Genomic DNA, 22747 nt, shown 5'->3' on the forward strand with positions numbered 1-22747 from the left:
TTTGCCCCACATGAGTCAGAGCTTCAAGTGTGTCCATCCCCCAGACAGTGAGCACTGCAACCATTAGGTGTGTATATACCCATCCCCTCCTCCATCCTCTCATCCTCCCAACATGTGATCAATTTAGTTCTGATGAATATCATCTTAGATCACCTTCTCCCTCTGGGGTGCCATGGTGGCCTTGCCACTGCTTGATCCAGTCCATGGCTCTCTCAGTACTCTCTGGCAGTTGGCCTGGTCCAGGGTCTTTTGCTGTCCTGAGAAAAAAGCATTCCTGTACTACTCCCCTGCTGGGGTAGAGCTCACTCAGGCAACCCATTTTCCTGTCTGCATCCATTCCACCATGTTCTCACCTCTCAGGAGCTTATTTCATGCTCCAATCTCTTCTTGCTCCACTCACATGCCCTGGCTTCTGAGGACCTGCCTTGTTACTAGAGCTGCCCATAGATACTGCCAAGAAAGAGCTTGCTGTGGAGGGCAAACCCACAAGGTAATGGACATAATATTGGACCTCAGCTTGGATATCTATTTTCTAAAAAAGATTGTGAAGAGGTCTAAAACCTCTCCCACTTTTAAGTACATACATAGAATAAAAACCCTCTAGGACTATCTGACAAAAAGCAAAAATGAAAACAAAAATGGGGGTTCATGGCTGAGAGAACATTCTGGACAATGTGGCCAATATCACCAATGTGATAATATGAACAGAATAACCCTGTCCTATTATGAATCACTTGGTGACTATATAGGTCATTTAAAATGTGAAATTGTGGTAAAATACACCCAATATAATATTTACCATCTTACACTTGTTAGGTATGCAGTACAGGAGTGTTAAGCATATTCACACTATGTGAAAGAAATTTTGAGAACTTTTTTTCCTGAACACTGATTAAACATAACTCCATTTCTCCATTCTTCCAGTCCCTGGCACAACCATTTTACTTTTTGCTTCTATGAATTTGATTCTTCTAAATACTTTGTATAGCATAGTTTATTTTTTAAACAGACAATGACAAAATATCTCCAGCAGAGAGAAAGAAGGAACCCCTGGTTTTAGTAAGTACCTAAATACTGACTTTAAGGCCTGTGATTTTCCTCACTATATTTTTATTCATTCATTTATTAATTCAGGAAGCAATGTTCCACAATGTATTTAGGACTTAAAAACACAGTGTGGAACATATGAGCTCTGTAGACATTTATGCAGTTTTAAGAGTCCAACAATCTATTCCATAATTCCTCCCTTATTACCTCTTGTTCTTTTACCTGAAGGCTTCATACCTTCCATTTTTAACATCTGTCTGGAGAACAAACAACAATGGTTTCCAGACTTTATGGCCCACATTTTTATGTTTATTTGTGCTATGCTCTACCTGAAATCTATAGGTACTTTATTAACTGTATTTTTGAATGTAAGTTACTTAAAATCAACAAATATGTCTGATCAATCTCTGTATTACTAATGCCTGACACAGTATGGAGATGTGTGTGTTGGGTAAATGCTTGCTGGCTGACTGTGTGTGTGACAAGTCAGCACTGTACTTTTATTCTTCTGCTTATATCATTACATAAACCAAGTGGTTAAAAAAATCAATAAATTAAACAAAATTATCTTTTAATAAAACTAATACTTTCATTTTAAATCATTTTTATTAAAAATTTTTGTATAGATTGTTTCCGTTTCATTCCATTGATACAGTTTAGTTAGCTGTTGATTGTTTAAAGCAGGAATGGTGAAGGCAAATATTTTTCTATCAAATATTTGCAAAAGGATAGTAAAAACAGTCTTTTAAATTTATTATTATCATATGCCAATCCTTAGCCAAAAACCTTTAGATAAATTTTAATATCAGTTCCAGTATTTATAAGTCCAACAAAAGATTTGTCATTTAGCTTAATTTCTAATTGAGGTTTTTGGTCATTAATAAAGTTTGCCAATAAACTTTTATTCCAGTACTTCCAAACCCTCCTTGTCTTAAAACATTAGATTTTTTAATTTGCATATTAATAGCAGAAGTTGTGCAATACATTCTCTAGCCTGAATAACATAATCAGAAGTGAAAATCATCATAACTGAAATTTCATTCGAATAAGCTGAATCAATTATATCTAAATGTATTATTACTCTTTTTAATGTAACAGAAATATGACCAAATTATTAACTAATATTAATGTGCTTGTAGGATCAGGCCAAATATATCTATAGGTATGTATATCTCAGTAGATGGTGTGAAGAGTCCGTTGTCACAAGATGATCTTTGTTCTCTGAAATTACTTTTTGGGCCAAGAGTCTCAGCCAAAGTTGCATTTTAAATGTCTGATAAGACCTTTTGGTAATTTCTTAAAAGTTTTTTCCACAGCCAGGTGCTCCCCTTGGGCCATAAGGTGCCATTGGGTTGCGGCGGTGGGGAGCTGGTGCTGGGCTGCCTGGCTGAGCACAGCCACAGCCTGGGTGGCTCAGCAGCCATGGCAGTGGTGGCACCATGCAGTTTAATTTTGCTGGACATAAAGCTGCTGGCATTTAGAATTAACATTATTAAAAGCCAGTATATGTAAAGTGATGCTGCTTAAATTAGGAGGACTTACTATTTCTTGAACCTGATATTTCTTGCAATTTAGCAATTAAATCTATATAAGTTTCATTAACATTTTGTTTAAAATTTATATGGAAAGATACAGCCTAAGAGAAGCTATTTTTTCCCTACTTTAATACAGCACTGTTGAATTTGAGAAATAGCCTGATCATCATATTTTAATTGCACATTAATATCAAACCAATATTCATGGCCCATAATTTGAGTCAGAAATTTTTATTCGTGGGTCCATAGACCCATTTAGCTAGGGTTGCTGATGCATCTTTTCCCTGCACCAAGTGGTGAACTATAAAAGTTTAGGCAAAGATATAACTGTTTGCACAAAAGATTTCCAATCACAAGGGATTAACATTTCTAATTGAGCCAATTCTTTAATCGAGCTCTTGGTATAATGACAGTTTGTGTTGGCTGAGAGCATTGGCTCACACCTGTAATCCTGGCACTCAGAGAGGCCAAAGCAGAAGGATCACTCAAGGAGTTTGAAACCAGCCTGAGCAAGAATGAGACTGTGTCTCTACTAAAAATAGAAAGAAATTAATCAGCCAAATAAAAGTATATAGAAAAATACGCAGGGCATTGTGGCATATGCCTGTAGTCCCATCTACCAGGGAGGCTGAGGCAGAAGGATTGCTTGAGTTCAAGAGTTTAAGGTTGCTGTGAGCTAGGATGAGGCCATGGCACTCTAGCCCAGGCAACAGAGTGAGAATGCTGCTTTTGTCATTCCATTCGTCAGTCATAAGCAAGGCAACTCTGATATTTTCCAATAAATTCATAATCCAGCACAGAACATGAAAGGGCTTTTAATGCTTTTATTTGAAGCTCAATACACCTGGACTTCCTGGCGCTGATGATTATGGTATGGAAGAGACTGAAGAGGTATGTGGTGCTCACTGTTTCACCTCTGGCCACTGTGACCATACAAAACAGGATTGGATCCAAAATCACTAATGAAATATTCAATCAAAAAGTGGCCATGATCCCTGAGATAACCCTAGAGAGAATGACCGAATTGTTGGCCAAAGGTAGATGACTAAAAATGAGAACTGTGTACTGCACCCTGCACCTACTAAAATAAAGGAAGATAAAGTTATGTAAATTAAATTCTCTAAGATTGAAATATCAGATAAAGATTATTCCAAATATTTTCTATCCAGAGAAATCATTCTATTATATTCTAACACTGAAAATACACACTCATAAGTAGATTCTAGATGAATGCATATGTTGTACTGTAAGTAATTCATAGAAAATTAAATTCAATCCTATTTACCTAAACTCCCTATTGAGATATTGCCAAATTCTCATATTTTTATATAGTACTTAAGATATGCATCGCACACTTATTAATGCTTCACTTATTGTAATTATTTTCATATTTATGGCATTATATGTTAGGATCTAGTAACAGTTTGCTTTTAAAAAGCAAACAATGCTGAGTTCTTCATTTAATCCTCTGGCCTTCAGAATTGTTTATCTTTCATAGGACTAAGGCTCTTAGATTAAACTTAGGACAATGAATTTCTCTAATCCTAATTAAATAATCAGAATGCTATATGTATAGCCTGTAAATGGTCTCAATCTTTCTAGTTAAAATGTTTTTTCCTCCAAATTAAAAATACTCTACACTTCTCATCAAAATTTTTTAAATACTTTGTGAACTGGCTGGCGTTGAGTACAACAGTGAGAATATCGTAGCACAAGCACAGTCAGAAATAAGAATGGCTTAGATACAGTTATAGAAGGGAATGAAGATAAAAATGGGGAAAACTGGAGATAATTATGAAATGAAAGAAGCAGAATTTCCACTTATAAATTCAGAGGGTTGGTTGTTCTGCTCGTCCCTTTGCTCCACATGAAAAATCAATGACTTTTTTTACCCTGGACATTTTTAATCTCTTCTCTGGAGCCACAAGCTCACTCCCAGCGAAGTATTGACTGCTAATTATGAAGCATCTATTACATATCTAACACTGTCCTGTACTTATTTCTCCTATTTAAATATAAAATCAACTCCATAATTTATAAATCCTTCTAGTGTTTACCTGAACAAAGTAGCCTGATAAAGTCAATAAATCAAATACTTCTATGACCAAAAGTAAAAGAAAAAGTAACCAAAAAGTGCTTTCAATGTGATTCCGTAATTAGAATGAAAATATAGGATGTACTAAGTAAAATTAAATTACTACACGGTGGAATTATTCATACCTTCAGGTAATTTTATGAGTACAATTAAGTTTTATAACAATCCTTGTTGCAATTTCAGATCTGGTCGTATAAACAATAATTAATGAACTTTGAAATAATAAAATAACATAGCAGGACTAGCATGAGTAATAAGCATGTAAGAACAGGGGATTGGCATAGGCAGGTTCCCATTCAGAAGCTTTAGGGTTTTAAACAATTAATTCAAATAAAGCAAACAAAATATCTCCTTTCAGAATCTTTGAAGTTTCTAATTTGCTAGTAAATCCTCGACACTTTTGAAATTACCCATTTTGTCTAATGTTTCTTCTTTTCTGCTCAAAATAAGTATACATCCACAGTCACACAAACATAATTACTTATTCTGTAAATATGCTACAACTCTAATTCAACTTAACTGTGATGTATTTATATATTTGATTCAATATAAATAAAAAATATGCTTATTTCTGTTTCACTGACAGGAAGGTCACATGTTGAAAGAAAAATGTAGGATAGAATTTAACAACTACTCATTCCATGTTCAGAAATGTATGGCTTTTCATTAAGTGCAAAATCTTTATTATAAGCATTACAGCAACAATGTAATTATAAATATAATGAAAAAAAGCTTTGGAAACATTATTCTTCAAAGTAGAGCCACTGATAAAAAGGATCACAAATGATGTCTTTGTACTGTGTAACCCAACAGCACATTTTTACAATCCATTATCTCCAACTATGACTAACATGGGATAGGTTAAAGTTGGTGCAAAATAACACTTCATTCTATCTACAACATGTTTGACACATTAAAAATATTTTTAATTTAATGAAACACATTAAGTTTACATGTTATCTAAAAACATTCCAAATATCATTCTACTTTATTATTGTAATGTGCAATTATAAAACAATTTATTTCTAATATTGTCATTTTTTCATTCTGATCATAATGAGAAGAATATGAGTCTGTATACCTACATCATACATCACTTGAAATACTGTTTGTTATAAGAAAACTCCATAGTATCTCTCCATTTCATAAATATTACATTTCAGTGTTTTCAATTTTCCATGGAAAAGTACATGAATAATGCCTACTTAATATAGAAAAACTGTATACTTAAGATAGAATAAATGTGATGTAGCTATCATTAACCACACACATTCACATACACGCAAAGAATGAAAGCATACCACCTACTGTATTTAAAGTTGAATAACATCAATATTTGCATGTCAAAAATAGCAAAAAATCATGCTTTGTTACATTTTAACCGCACCCTGACCAGAAAGTGTATTTTACATGTAATTATAACTCTCAAAAAGTCTCCCACTTTTTAAAGCTGACATACAAAAAAATCAACTAACTATTTTAACTGGGTTGTTCTCTATTATCAAAAACCTGGTTTAAGGAAATGTGAGAATGTGTTAGTGACTCAGTGCATTGCCCTGTGAGTCCTCTGATATCTGTTTAGACTTGATTCTTGATTAAGTGCGTTCTGAAATTTATTATATCTGTATTGTAGTTTTAAGTATCAATTCTTTGTTGTTCTCTAAGGTATATCTTTTGCATAAATATTTTTTCACATTCATTATATTTGTAAGGTTTCTATTCCTTAAAATTTTTGTGATGTTGAGCAATGTTTGAGAAAATATTGGAGCATTTCTTTCAGTGTAAGTTCTCCCATGTCCAATAAGATCTCTGTTATAACTAAAGCTATTGTCAGCACTCTACATTATTATAGCTTACTTTAAGTACTGTTGTGCATTTTAAGTCTAATACTTTGGGAAAGCACTTTCATACACATTATATTTATCGAACTTTTATCTAGTATGATTTCTTTGAGGTTGAATAAGATGTGAGCAGTTATTAAAGATTTTGCCACAATATCTACATTTGTAGAATTATTCTCTGATATGAATTCCTTTATGTAGATTAAGGTGTGAGCACTAGGAGAATATTTTGCCACATTGCTCATATTTGTATGGTTTCTCTCCTGTATGGATTCATTTATGTAGAATGAGGTCTCTTAGCCAGGTAAAGGCTCTGCCACATTCTTGACATTTTAGGGTTTCTCTCCAGTATGAATTATTTTATGTTTAGTAAGGTTTGAAGACTGGGTAAAGGCTTTGCCACATTCTGCACATTTGTAGGGTTTCTCTCCAGTATGAATTCTTTTATGTTGAGTAAGGTTTGTACAGCAGATAAAGGCTTTGCCACATTCTTCACATTTGTAGGGTTTCTCTCCAGTATGAATTCTTTTATGTTGAGTAAGGTGTGTGAACTGGGTAAAGGCTTTGCCACATTCTTCACATTTGTAGGGTTTCTCTCCTGTATGAATTCTTTTATGTTGAGTAAGGTGTGTGAACTGGGTAAAGGCTTTGCCACATTCTTCACATTTGTAGGGTTTCTCTCCTGTATGAATTCTTTTATGTTGAGTAAGGGTTGAGGACTGGTTAAAGGCTTTGCCACATTCATCACATTTGTAGGGTTTCTCTCCAGTGTGAATTCTCCTATGTATAATAAGTTTTGAGCAACAGTTAAAGGATTTTCCACATTCTTCACATTTGTAGGATTTCTCTGTCGTATGAAATTTCCTATGTCCAGATACATTAGAGATGTGATTAAAAATTTTGCCACATTCATTAAGATTGAAACTTTTCCCTCCAGTATGTCCTGTCTTGTGTCTATTTAGATTTGATGATTTGCTAAAAACTATTATACATTTATAACATTTGAAGATTTTTCTATGGCAAATTGACACACATTGGGTAAGACCATTAGAACATACTTTCTGCTTCTTACACTCAACAACACAATCCCAATCTCTTTTTAACTGTACATTTTCAAGGCCATAGCTTCCATATAGTCTCATTATTGATTTCTGAAATGGGTCTCTTATGCCCTGCTTTGGCAACAGTTCTTTGGCGCAATGGGAAGACAGTTCTGAAAGAAATGAAAATAACAAAGTATCTCAATAACTAGACTCAGGTGAATATACTTCAAAATCTGAATATACAAAAGTATAGAAAGCACATTAGCAATAAAGCACACTAGAATACCACAGTATTACTTCCATCATAAATGTATGACCTTAAATTATACTTACAACCATGATTCTTTTAGAAATTATAACTGCTAATTGTTCATAGCAACCCAAATTAGAATAACACCAGGAACCACGTGAAAGGGGATTGAAAGTTTGTTGCATTTACCCACCATAGCCCTTCCTTCATGCTGATACTGAGTTATCACTTTAGTAGAAAAATCCTATGTCCTGGACTTCCTATCAAAAGAGAATGAAACTATGGGCACATGTCCACACATCTGGTTTTTTATAGCCTTTCCAAAGGCTGGTTTCTATCTCTCAAGACAACTATATAACTCTCTGGGAAAAATATGACCATATCAAGAATAAAATTCTGCATTATCATAATGATGGTGCAAAATATTTAATTATGCTATAAAATTTGAAAGGCAAAATTTAAAAATGATCATTTCCATGTGTTAATTTGTATATATTATAAAAAGACATAATTATTAACATAAACATCACAAAGGTGAGGGCAGATGTAAAAATTAAGAATTTTTGTATGCAACAGCAGTAGTTATCCATTTAACATAAGTTGCAAGTTCAAAAGATTTTACGTAGTTCTCATAGAGAACATCAGAAAAAATATTTACAGAGATGAAAAAGAAAGCTAGGCAAAGAAACAAAATATGTCACTAAAAATCAGTGAGGTACAATGCAGGACAGAAGGAGAGGAAAGAAAGAAAAGATAATGACAAAAGTCATATAAAACAATTAACATTATATAAGTTGTAAATCCTTCCTTTGAGAAAATTATGTAAATATTTATAAACTAGTTTTTCCAGTCAGAAGACACAGTTAAATAAAAGGATTTAAAAAATCCAACTATATTCTATCTAAAGCGACTTGACTTCATACTTGGTGAGAACAATAGACTAAAACTGGCAGGATATAGCAAGATATATCAGGAAAACATTTAGTGTCTAAGAGCAGTGGATTTAAAAATTATATTAGCCACATCATTTTGAAGTGAAAAATGTTATAATTTTTAAAATATACTTTAAGTCAAAACTGTCACAAGAGACAAACAAAGGCATTAAATATAAAAAGTGGTCATTGATTGAGGGCTTATGAAAATAATACATATATATGATATCTATCTTTATCTCACATCAAGGTTTTCAAATATATTTTAAATAGCATTGACAGAATTGAAGCAAGAAATGGATATCAAATAATAGGATACTTTGATATTCCACTTTCAATAATAATAAAATGATTCAAATTATGAATAAGAAAACAAAAGTTTTCAAAACACTATAGAGCAATTAGACCTAACAGATATATTGGAAACACTCTACAGATTACTAGTAGAATATACAATCTTCTTGACAGCTCCTAAAACGTTCTTCCTAAACAACTACCTGTTCAGCCACAAGTCTTACCCAATTTTAGAAAGTTGAAATTTTACACACTTTAATTTTTGACTAGAATGGAATGAAACAAAATAAATAAATAAATAAATTTAAATTTATAAATAAAATAAATAGTAGAAGAAACACAAAAAAATTAACAAATATAGGAAAATAAACAACACTCTTGAATATGTTCTTCTTCAAGGGAAGAATACCTAATGTTGTGAAGATGTCCAAATTGATAAACAGATTAAAGGCAATTCCTTTCTAACTCTCAATTTCATACTTTGAATAATAAAAAAACAGCAAACTCTTCCTTCAGAAGTTTCATTAAATATAAATCGTTTAGAGTATCTAATGAAAAATGAGATGAAAGTATGAATAAAAACAAACAGAACCCTACAATATGCCAACTACAAAAGCCTTCATTTACTTCTAAAAAGTCAAACTGGTTGAAAGTAATTGTAAAAAAAGTCTACATAAATAATAAGAGGAGGATATTGTGGCCATAATTAAAGAAAACACACTTTAAGTCAAAAACCATCAGAAGAGAAGAAGACTTTTATAATGACAAAATGGGTCATTTAGGAGAAATCTAAGGAGCAGAATACACATAGATGATATACATGTAATTTACATATTTTAGCATAGATATTTAAAAATGTATATTATATATCAGTGCTTTGCCTGATATATGAAGATTTCAATGATGAATATAAAAATTTGACAAAAGATATATAAGAAAACAGATAATGGGAAAGACATTATAGACCAGTTAGATGTAAAAGACATTTACAGAGCTATTCAGTCAAAAGCAGCAGAATACACTATGGTTTCAATCATACATGGCAAATGCTGTTAGGACACTTAAGTCTTATCAAGTCAAAGAAACCAAAAACATACAACATATACTTTTTGACAAAAATGAAGTGAAACTAGAAATCAAAACTAGAAATCAAAAGCACAACACAAACTCGCTAATACAAAAATATGTCAAAATTAAACACACTCTTTAATACATTCATGCTCAATGGTCAGATGATTTAAAATTTTTAAGATGTCAATACTATCCACAGTGATATACAAATTTAATCAGTGACTATAATAGTCCAATTATACTTGTTTTGGAGATATATAAAAATAAATTCTAAAGTGTATTGGAACAAAATAAAGCCAGACTGTTTTAGAAATACAAACAAGGAGGAATAGCACTTCTTAATTTAAAGCCAAATCTATAGGAATAAAAAAAAAAAAAAATGCTAGTGGCACAAAGACAAATAATAAGAGGAAACAACAGAATGGAGAACCCAGAAATAAACCTTTGTGTCCATGACCAAAATTATGTTCCTCAAGATTGCAATGACCATGCAATGAAAGAGAAGAGTCCCTTAAAAGAATGTTGTAGAAATTGAATATTTAGGAGAGGAAAATATGATGTTGGTACCTTCCCTTGCACTATATAGAATATATCTTAAATAAATTAAATACTTAAACATAAGAAATACATATATAAAACTCTTAGAGAAAATATAAGGAAAACATCATGGTATTGGTCCTGGTACTGTTTTAGTAGATGTAACATCAAATGCATAATCAAGAAAAAGGAAGAGAAGAAAAATGAGAATGTATCACACTTCAAATGTTTTGCAGAAATGAAAACTTAGTGGAGTAAAAATGCCTCCTACAAAATGGGTTAAAATAGATGCAAATCACATATTTGATAGAAGTTAACATGTTTAATGAAAAAACACTGATTAAAATTGAAAAACAAAGGTGAATAGCTTGACTAACAAATGGACAACAGATTGATCTGACATTTCTGCAAAGAAGATATACTAATAGCCAAACATAACTTGAAAGCATCCTAAGAATTGTTAATCTTTAGAGAAATGCAAACAATATCACAATGAGATGTCACCTCACATCCATTACATTGAGAACATTTAAATAAATAAAATCATATGCAAATACATACATATGGTGAGAATGTAGAGACACTGAAATGCTGCCATGTTATTCTGAGCCTTTGATTCTAAAAATTATAAAAATTGAAATAAAATAGATCACAAATTTAAAATATATAAGGAGAGCAAATCAGCTATATGGTGGGAAGGGAAGGATCCACTTGTTTTTTTCCCCAAAGAACAAAAAAATTTGGCAGCCATCCATGGAAAATTACAATTATCTGAAGTTAAGGACTTAAATGGAAGGTCGTTAAACTCTAGTGGAACCATAGATCTGGAAGGGTCATTTAGAATATTCAGGCTCTCATCCAGCTGACAAATTTAAGGACCCATTGTCCTGAATACAGACTGCAACATGGGTCAACCATCTTGGATACACAGAGTCTCTGATGGTTCCCTGTGACAAAGTTGGAGTGGTGCTGCTCATCTAGAGACTTTGGGAAAGACACAGCTATCTGCAGCCATGGAGACAGACCTGAATAACTTGATCTTGCTATCATCTCTAAAGCAGACTGTGACTCTGCTACAGCAGTCTGAACTATAGTCCATATCCAGTTCTTTCAGTGCATAGATCCACACAGTGACCTGCAGGGACTCTTCCAAGGTACTCGTTGGGAGCCACACCCAGCCACACATATAGTATTAGCCCTAAAATATGCAGACTGAAATGCACAACCATGCCCTAGTATGTGTCATACAGATCCAAATCCTGAAGGCAACCAAGTTACCCAGAAACAAGAGAGGATTGAAAACCACCCAAGCCCTTTGGAATTGGCCCAATAAATGCAGACTCCACTGCAGAGCAAGGGGCAGTCTTGTGTCCTAGCTACAGAAACTCTTCATTGAAAACCTAGAGGAGATACCTTTAGCCCAAGAACTCAAAAGAAAAAAATATTTACCTTCCAAAACCAATTTATAAATCTGGGAAAGGTATTTAATTCTTCTCATGCACAAATACCAATATAAGGATAATGTCCAACCTCTCTTAATGCTTCTATTCTATATTACTTCAAGACCTAAGCACAAAAATTAGGCAAGAACATGACCAGATCCACTCAAATTAGAAAGCAAAAGTAAAAATAACACCATTTGCAGATGACATTATCTTATATATAAAAAACTATCAAGAAGATAGGAAGAAATCTTTATAAAGTAATAAAAACCCCAGTTAAGGAACAGGATGTAAAATTTACATACAGATATCAGTTGCTTTTCTATACACTAATAAAGTAGACAATAAAAAAGGAAAACACTCTCATATACAATACCATCAAGATAATAGATTCCTAAGAAATATATTTAACCAAAGTGGTTTTAAAAAACCCTTTACACTGAGAATTATAAAATATTAATAAAATAAATTGAAGATGACATGAATAAATAGAAAGATATTATACAAAATAGTGTATACATTCAATTTACTCCCTATCAAATTCCAGGGGCATTACTTGACAGTATTAACCAAAAAATCCTAATATTTGTATGATATCACAAATACCATTGAGGAGCCGTATGCAATAATGAGAAAGAAGAAAAAAAGTTCCAGTATCACACTTTCAGTTTTCAAACTACATTTTAAGGTGGGAGTAATAAAAACAGCAAAATGTGTGCATAAAAACCAACAGAAATAACAATGGAAGAGAATGGAGAGCTCCAAAATAAAACAAAACATAAGGTCAAGTAACATTTATCTAGGCACTACCAATTCACAATGCAGAAAGTATGGCTCTTGAATGCTTGGTGCTGGAAAACTAGATACCCAAAAACAAATGAATAAAAGCAAACTATTTTTGCTTATATGATACCCAAAAACTAACTCCAGATGTAATAAAGATTTAAATGGAAGACATAAAACTGTAATGTTTCTAAAAAAAAATAGTATAAAGCAAAGAAAAACTTATGGAAAAACCTTGACATAAGACTTGCAATTTTCTTTTGTTTTTTTTTTTGTTTTGTTTTTTTTTTTGGATATGAAACAATGTGCACTGGAACAAAATCTGAACAATTTGGGCTGCATCAAACTGAAAATCCTCTGCACACCAAGGAAAAAAACAAAATAAGAAAATATATAGGACGGGAGAAAATATTTTCAAAGTTTATGTGGTATAATATGTTAAAACCCAAAATATATAGGAAACTCATATTTTTCAAATGCAAAACAATGTCATCACACACTTAAAAATAAGCAAAAGTTTATGTCGATTATTTTCAAAGAAAACATACCAGTTTACAACAGGAAACACGAAAAGTAACTCACCATCACCAAAACATCATGTAAACACAAATGCAAACTATGATAAGGTATCCTTTCCCAACTGTTAAAATGGCTAATGTCCAAAACAAGACACATAATACGTGAGGACAAGAGTGTGCAGGAAATCAATCCCTGTAGACTGTTATTGATTGTAAATGGATAGTGTCAGCATAGAGATTTGTTAAAAAACGTAAATACTACAACTGTCTTATCATTCACCAATTCTACCTATGAGTATAACCATGTAAAATCAGTATCTTAAGAGGTTCTGCACTCCCATATATATCGCAGCATTATGCATGTTTGCCAAGAAAATGGAAACAAACTAAATGCCTGCTTATGATGAATACACTATAAAATGACTGTACAAACTCATACCATATATTACTAAGCTATGAAAATGATAAATATCCTGCCATTTCAACAGCATGGATGAACGTAGTAGGCATTATGCTAAGTAAAATCAGCCATTCCCAGAAAGATAAATACTGCTATAGATACATTTTTAAAAAAATGTTGAATTTACAAAAATAAAGAGTACCACAGTGGTTTCCAGTATGTGAAGTCAGGAAAAGTGAGATGTTTAAGAGTACACTCTTTCAGTTATAAGATGAATAGATCTTGGAGATCTAATGTATGGCATCATGATTAGAGTTATTAATAATGTTTTACATGTTTAAAATTCGTTTAGACCATAAAACTCACTATTAATAAATGTTCTTACTATAATTAAATGGTAAATATGTGAGATGATGGATATGTTTATTACCTTAATTATATTGTTTTACCATTTATACACACATCAGTTCACTACAGTGTGTATAATAAATATATACAGTTATACAATTATTTGTGGAAACTTCCCCCGTTAAACATCCCACATACAGAAATATATGCACACACACACACATATAAGTGACACATTTCTGATGCTACTAAAAAGGGGGAAATTATGGAACATAAGTTATCAGAGTATTATATATCAATTGGGAGTATAAATATATTCAAGTACTTGAAGCCCTGAATGAGACATATTTAAGAATAAGACATATTTAAGAATTCTATAAGGTGAGCAGGGAAAATAAACTATATTATAGTTTGGGAATTTTGGTATAATAAAGTTGAAAAATTACTCTTATTTTATACTAGAAAAAGAGTAAGTAGAAGTGAAATAACATTAGATTTTCTTACATTTAGGAAGAGGCTATGAATTTATATACAATTAGTAAGTCTGACTTTCTGTAGGATTGCCTCTTAAAACTTAGAATTGAAAATCAGGATGCATAAAATATGAATATCTGTCCCTAGTGTTTCTGGCATTACAGAAAAAAATCCCAATAACTGCACTATTCCCCTTTACACATTTCAGAAATGAGGCATCAAAAGGAACTTAAAACATGGTACTGGACAGGGAGGATAACATCTATAATCCCAGGAATTCGGGAGGCAAGGAAGAAGGATCACTTGAGGCCAGGATCCTAATACAAGATCTAGCAACATGAGGGGACTCCATTTTTATGAGAAAATAATAATAATTAAAAAAATGGCTGGCCATGGTAGCTCATGCCCATAGATCTAGCTACTTGGAAGACAGAAGTTGCAGGATCTCTGGAGCCCAGAGGTTTGAGGTTCCAGTGAGCTATGATCAGCCACTGCAACCAGAAAGGTCAGGAAAGCAAAACCCTGTCAAAAGATGGCTTAATCTAGAGGTCTTCAAAGTATGTATAGATGGTTCCACAACCCCTAAACAATAGAAATGCTGATAGATAATGTAGTTCCTTGTAAGCCATGACAAGAAGTTTGGCTCTCTCTGAATTCTAAGGAAGATCACTGCATGGGTAGAGTTATTAGGGAGTTTAAAAGCTTGGTACAGAAGATGTCCTTCTGGAAGATAAAGAGAAACATACAGTCTTCTAAATATCATTTCCAATGGAATATTCCAAGCCACTTTTTAATATCTGTCTTCCTCCTTGAGCTTTGGCTCTCTAACATTTGTTATCTGCTTCACTGAATCTCACCTACCTGGAAATTGAGCTGTTGTTTCCTCTTTCTTCTTAATCCAGGGCTCTATCCTTTGCTCCAAACATGTGATCAGCTCTGGCTTTGAAATGGCAAGACCTGTTTTATTAGAAAAATTTCACATGACTCTTGCTGAAGACTTTCCAATTCCTAATGCAGTACTAACCTTAGTACAGAGAACATTATAGAAGATTCTAGAAAATTCCTCTGCAAGACACCATTTTCTCACAGACCCTGTAGAATGATAAAAAATTATTTCTAATTTATGACTAGAGCACCAATTCCCACTAGCACCAAATAAATAAGAGGTGGAAATTCTATTCTAAGGTGTAGGCAACACTTGTATAGGGTACACCAGTAATCTGATTTCTAGAGTAACCGCTAATCTAGTGTGAAATATACATATTGGCCCAAGAAAGGGAAAGGTGCAAGATAACATGAGACATCTAATGATTTTATTTTACAGAACAACAATCTTCAAATTTTCTGTAAAACATGGATAAAAAATTCATTCATGTAAAGTAGAAACTTTTAAGAAACCATCTACAAAAATAAAATAATGACCTTAATGTGGAAAAGGAATTCTGTATAAATGTGATCCTCACCAAGGGAGACCAGGTTTCCATAGTTCTCCAACATCACCTCCCTATACAAATTCCGCTGAGCATCGTCAAGGCATGCCCACTCCTCTGGAGAGAATTCTACAGCCACATCCCTGAATGTCACCATCTCCTGTAAAAAGACACATATTTCCCAAGTGGCCATAGAGAGAGTTCTTAATTTGACTACAAGGAAAATGAGTTATGAGAACTGTTTCTGACATATGAGTGACTGGAATTATCCAATAAGATAATTTTTAGCACATTGATATATTGAACATATTCTCTTATCTGATGGAATGAAGATCACAAAAGATGTATGAAACTTTGTGCATATGATTATGCTTTGGATGATAAATTATTGAATACAAAATTGAGGGCCTTACTACAGTAATATAAACTTATGGGTGTTACATTTACATCATATTAATAAATTGTGCATATTTCTCACAGAGAGTTAGAAGGTATCACCTAATTTTTACGAGTACAATGAAGAATTAGAGATTTTGTTAAAATACAAATTCTGATTGAGGAGATATAGGATGGGGTCTGAATCTCTGCATCATATGATATAACTGCTGATATCAATGCTTCTTGCCTAAGGGAAATATTTTGTAAGGATGCAGTAAATGGTAGACTTTGAATTTATTTCAGTTCATCCGATCAGACACAGATGACAGCCCTCATTTTTCAAAGCAAGCTATAAGAAGAAAGGGAACCTTCCAGATTAAATGTGATGGTTGATTCACAACAGCCAGTAAATCTCCATGAGACACTTAATGATAAAGAAAAAAAACAATTAACTTTAGATTGGAGGAATCTGTCAGAGAGCATCTTAAGCAAGTGAATGAAATTAACATAACTTTAATGGGACAAATTGGTGTTAGGTACCATTGAAAAGAGGAGGAAACAAAATCACTGCTGGCATGGTAGTGCCAACAATATGTAATCATGAGGAATCAACAGTTTTATGCAAATTTCAGATACAGATTCTTCCCATTTGTTGTGATCTTTAATGATGTATGTAAATACTTTAACATCATACAGAGCAAGTCTTCTATTTTCTGTTTTTTCCATGATTTTCTGATTATCCTAGGCAATCAATGCTATCCTCTTCCTGAATTCTCCTAACTATATTTTACATAGAGCCGATGAAGCAGCCAGATAAAACTTTGAGAGCACATGTTCCTCCTCTTCACTCAAATTCAAAGACTATATCCAATCTCCAACAGGAATCTCAGACATCCACACTATCTACCTTGATCTGTCACAATGGGAACATTTTCAATATTACATGTGATACGTTTCTTATACAAATTGGCTACTGTATTAAGAAGCTTATGGGAGAGAATGTAGAGCAGGCTCTGTTAGATACAGAGGAAGCATTTTCCAGAGCTCCTTGACTATCATAAGAAGAAATAAAAAAATGTAGTTGTAAAACTTATTAGGCATACACATCAGAAGTAAAGAAGTAAAGGTTTACAAGTTAAAAACATTGAAGTTCTACATTACTTTCTAGGAGAAACAGTTGACACAACCCCTAATCTGGGACACACTTACCTGAAAACCAGCCATCTCTTCCTCCTCTTCTCTTACTCTGAAATTTATTTTCAGGTGATATTGTGTAGAACAATCAGAATTAAATCTTGAGACTGCCCTAAAAGGAGTCAACACAATTTCTTCCCTTGTTTCCACAACACTCACAAGCAGGAGGAACCTAAAATGCAGAAGAGCTACACTCACTTTTTCTTGCTCACAGTAAACAGTCAGCTATGATCAGCTCATTCATGGAAACCAAAATGGGAGGTTCTCCTGTCTTTTCTTCTGGTTACCTCCCCCTGCTACAGGTGCCAGGAGTTTTTGCAACACGAGTGGAAATATGGACCACACTGATTTGTCTCTACCAAACTCAATAGAGCAGAAACTGTGACTTCTATCTCAAACAAAAACTAAACTCAATTCTCATGAATGTATGCATGAGTCCTAATGATTGACCCTGCTATCAAATTAGAATTATTTGGGGGCACAATTAAAAACCACATGGGAATTCCCAAACAGCCCAACAGGCAGGTGATGGTGTTTCTTCAATCGAGCCAGGTTATCCTAATTGAAAGCCTGGGCTGAAAGGTGATTACCTTAAAATTGTCTCTGAAACATAAATGTGAATGTCAATCATGTGGCACTGTGGGCCTCACTCTAAGATATGTGGTCTGCTGGTGTGGAAGGGGTACATTCGTTGAGTTCTTTGTCAGGTCCCCTTTTAGTGCTGATGTTGCTCAACCTAGATCCATTATTAGTAGCACTCAGGTAGAGACAGCAAGCACAGCATACATACTGCCTTTTGCCCAACACTCATCACAACTTACACTTAATTTCCAAAGTGAAGAGCAGCATAATGCAATGTCTACTCAGTATGTGCTATGTGCTCAGAAGTATGGTTTGTTGCACTGTGAAGAAGCCTTTACATTGTTTGATGTAATCCTTCTTATACCAGAAAGGATGAGTACTAAGTGTCCAATAATTTACAGAAAATTTTAGATGTGGTGCCAGCCTTTCTATTCTTCTCACACAACTATACTATGACACTACACGAGATCTAGAAAATGGTTTACACTCACCCCAAATAGGTCCTTTCAAACTAAACTTACAGGTCCATGTTGATCTCTTACACTGAAGCATATGTCTCCCCTGAGATTTTGGTCCATCCACAGTCCAAAGTATGTCCCTGTTTTGCAAATTCCAGGTTGAGGCCATGTCTAGTTTGGATTGAACTTGTGCATTCTTTGCTTTTACAGACTATGAAGGAAAATAGGAAGATAAATTCCTTTTTGGAATGAGCTCTAATGCTTCCTGAGGACTCTCAGACTTTGATTCAGAGTTCAGAGCTGCAAATTTAGGTCTCTAGAGAGGCATGGATTCAGTAGCACTCACTGCACAGTTCCTGGCATTTGGGCAAAACAAAATGCAGAAATGGAGTTTATGTGTCCAACCCAGTGCACGTTATCTTGTTCCCATTTGTGTCTGAGCCCCATGGTCTCTGAGCCCATTTCAGCGCTAAAGATGTGAGATGCATTCAGAGAAAGGATAGAACTACTGATTTTTATCCTATGAGAGTGTATTCACAGGAATCTGGTCTAAGTATGCTCTGGAGGGACAGTAGACACCAAAGAGGCCCAGAGAACTTACTGTGTGCAGCTGTGGGGACAGTGAAGCTCTGTGCTGCAGACTTGCAGGTGACAGACTGGAAGCTCAAGAAGGAATCTAATGTTCAAAGCCCTTCTAATTTAGAAGTGGTGGGCACATTTTTGTTTATGTTGCAGTTTTAATTCAGAAAAGTGTTCAGGAAATATTAATAGTAAATTGTATCCAACTAAAAAAACCACTCCACAAAGCTAAAAGAGAATTAAAAGAAACCCTTTTATTACTCATATCACAATGTAATGTGCACAGCGCCAATCCACTGAGAGATTGCAAAGGGACACATAAAGTCATTCCTGTATATAACTAAGCATATCCTAACTTTTGCATACATGTTATCTAGATAAATAATAATTAGCTTTGAATAAAGAGGTCTAGACAGCCCTATTTGTCCTAAACAGTGCACCATAAACTTGCTGGGTAATTAGTGAGACTCTGTTTTTTTGATAATTGGTTAAATTCAAATAAAAAACAAGCTTCTGAAGTTAATGCAGGAGGAGATAATTTTGCAACTGAAAGCTAGGTGCTCACTGAAGTTTGGATCCCACCTTCACATGGAAATTGTGGGATAGGGAGCTATGTTCCTTGATATTTCATTTGAAAGTGATGTTTCTCAGTTTCAGAAAAAGTATTTCTTTAATAAAAACCTTTTAAAAATCTTTCAAAAGGATTTACAAATCTTAAGAAGATAGTATCTCTGGTCCTTCTTGGGACAATGGTGCCCGTTTTGGCGCTGTTTCCAGCAATTGCTCCAGCTGGGAAGATGGATAAGGCTGCCATTCCAATTTGGTGCTGCTCCACCCTTAATTCTACCCTGAGCCACTTTTACACCTGAGGAAGGAGGGAATGTTTTATCAATATAGCGTTTCCCCAGCCAAGACATAATAAGATTTGCAAAGTGACCTAGGTTATCCTAAGGGTAACGAATATGTCATTACCTGTAATCTGCATTGCAGTTCGCCCTCCCCTGTGGGTTTTCTTAGAGGGAGCTCCTATAGTTTGATGAAACTTTCAAGACATCTGCTGATTATTTGATAAGAACCTATACCTCCGAAGATACAAATTCTGATGAAATAAAATTAATGAGCAGGTTACAATTTTAAAGTAAAAAAAAAATAAATACCACACAAGAGCCAGTCAATTCATGAGTGGATTATTAATATTTGGCATATGTTTACAATGAAATATTACTCAATTTTAAAAAAGGACAGTAAGCTAGCACTGCTTATATTTTTCTGAATTGAGTGAACCCATTATCTTAAGTGAACTGACACAAGATCAGAAGAACGGGCTCTATATGTACTTGCCATCAAATTGGTACTGGCTGATTCACACTACGGTGCTCAGATGGTGGTGGTGTTCCCCAGGGATTCAGGGCTTGGGTGGTAGACATCAAAGAAAAAAACACGACTGGTACGCTCTTAATTTACTGAAATACAAATAAATTTGGCTGACCTAATTTATATTCACAGCAACAATATGCAAGAGTTTCCTTTTCCCCACATCCTCACCAGCACTTAGTATTCAACATATTGAGAACAGGCATTTTCACAGTGTGAGGTAATAGATCACTATGGCTTTAACTTTCATTTCCATGATGATTACATAGGTTGAACATTTTGACATATAGCTGTTGGACATTCATTTCTGTCTTTTGAGAAATGTCAATTAGTTTTATCACATCTGTCCCAAAGTATGCCTAGATAAAATCATTACACTGTGTCTGACATATACATATACAATTATTTGTCAATTCAAAACAAAAATATAGCAAAATAAATAACAATGACAAAATAAGATGATTGCACAGGAATAAGAAATGGATATTTGATATAGTACACAAATAAGCTACATTCCAAATATATTATATTTGAGTACAAATACAGAAATGAATGAAAGGAAGAAAATGACCAATTTACATATCAACTTTCAACACAGGATAATTTCTTATTGTCTATTTTTTATTTTTCTGTTTGTTTCATTGTTTTATTTTTCACATTTTGGTCTGGGCCTTTGGGGAGTTCACCTCTGCAATGTGTTTTTAGTCTTTTTTTTTTAATTTTTTTAAATTTTGGCATATTATGGGGGTACAGATTTTAAGGTTTCAATAAATGCCCAATTCCCCCCCTCCCCCCAAAAGTCTAAGTCTCCATCATGGCCATCCCCCAGATGGTGCACATCTCACTCATTATGTATGTATATACCCGCACCCCTCCCCCCTCCCACCTCCCCAATATCCTATTACTGTAGCACCTATATGTCCACTTAGGTGCTACTCAGTTAATACCAGTTTGCTGGAGAATATATCTGGTGCTTGTTTTTCCATTCTTGGGATACTTCACTTAGTAGTATGGGTTCCAGCTCTAACCAGGAAAATATAAGATGTGCTATATCACCATTGTTCTTTAGAGCTGAATAGTACTCCATGGTATACATATACCACATTTTATTAATCCATTCTTGGAATGATGGGCACTTGGGCTGTTTCCACAGCCTTGCAATTATGAATTGTGCTGCTATAAACATTCGAGTGCAGGTGTCTTTTTTGTAGAGTGTCACTGGATCATTTGGGTAGATGCCCAGCAATGGAATTGCTGGATCAAATGGTAGATTCACTTGTATCGCTTTAAGGTATCTCCATATTGCTTTCCACAGAGGTTGAACTAGTTTGCAGTCCCACCAGCAGTGTAGGAGTGTTCCTCTCTCTCCGCAACCACGTCAGCTTTTATTGTTTGGAGATTTTTTGAAAAAGGACATTCTCACAGGGGTTAAGTGATATCTCATTGTGGTTTTGATTTGCATTTCCCTGATGATAAGAGATGTTGAGCATTTCTTCATATGTTTGTTGGCAATTCTTCTGTCTTCTTTAGAAAAATTTCTGTTCAAGTCCTTTGCCCACTTTTTAATGGGGTTATTTGATTTTTTCTTCCTAATTTTCGTGAGTTCTAAGTATATTCTAGTTATCAGTCCCTTATCGGATGCATAGGATGCAAAAATTTTCTCCCATTCTGTAGGTTGTCTGTTTACTTTCATGACTATTTCTTTGGTTGTGCAGAAGCTTTGTAGTTTGATCATGTCCCATTTATTTATTTTTGTTGCTGCTGTGATTGCCTTTGGGGACTTCTTCATAAACTCTTTGCCCAGGCCATTGTCTAGGAGAGTGTTTCCAACTTTTTCCTCTAGAGTTCTAATAGTTTCATATCTTAGGTTTAGGTCTGTTATCCAGCGTGAGTTGGTTTTTGTGAGAGGTGAAAGGTGTGGGTCCTGTTTTAGCCTTCTACAGGTGGCTATCCAGTTTTCCCAGCACCATTTAGTGAAAAGGGATTCTTTTCCCCAGCGTATGTTTTTGTCTGCTTTGTCAAAGATGAGATGGCTATATGAGGATGGTTTTATATCAGGATTCTCACATCTGTTCCACTGGTCAATATTCCTGTTTTTGTGCCAATACCATATTGTTTTAATTACTACAGCTTTGTAGTATA

The 22747-nt window shown here is 34.1% G+C and overlaps 1 protein-coding gene across 1 annotated transcript in view; it reads right to left on the reverse strand.

The window, feature by feature from the left end:
* Nucleotides 1–6850: 6850 nt before the first annotated feature.
* The window catches only part of LOC142865702 (uncharacterized), a 123343-nt gene continuing 107446 nt past the window's right edge, over nt 6851–22747 (reverse strand). The window contains exons 2-3 of the mRNA XM_075998898.1: nt 7577–7758; nt 6851–7273 (exon numbers count right to left, since the gene is read on the reverse strand). Coding sequence (XP_075855013.1) covers nt 6851–7273; nt 7577–7758 — 605 coding nt within the window. The remainder of the gene's footprint in view (nt 7274–7576; nt 7759–22747) is intronic.

The sequence above is a fragment of the Microcebus murinus genome, chromosome 31 (genome assembly GCF_040939455.1).
Source record: "Microcebus murinus isolate Inina chromosome 31, M.murinus_Inina_mat1.0, whole genome shotgun sequence".
NCBI lineage: Eukaryota > Metazoa > Chordata > Mammalia > Primates > Cheirogaleidae > Microcebus > Microcebus murinus.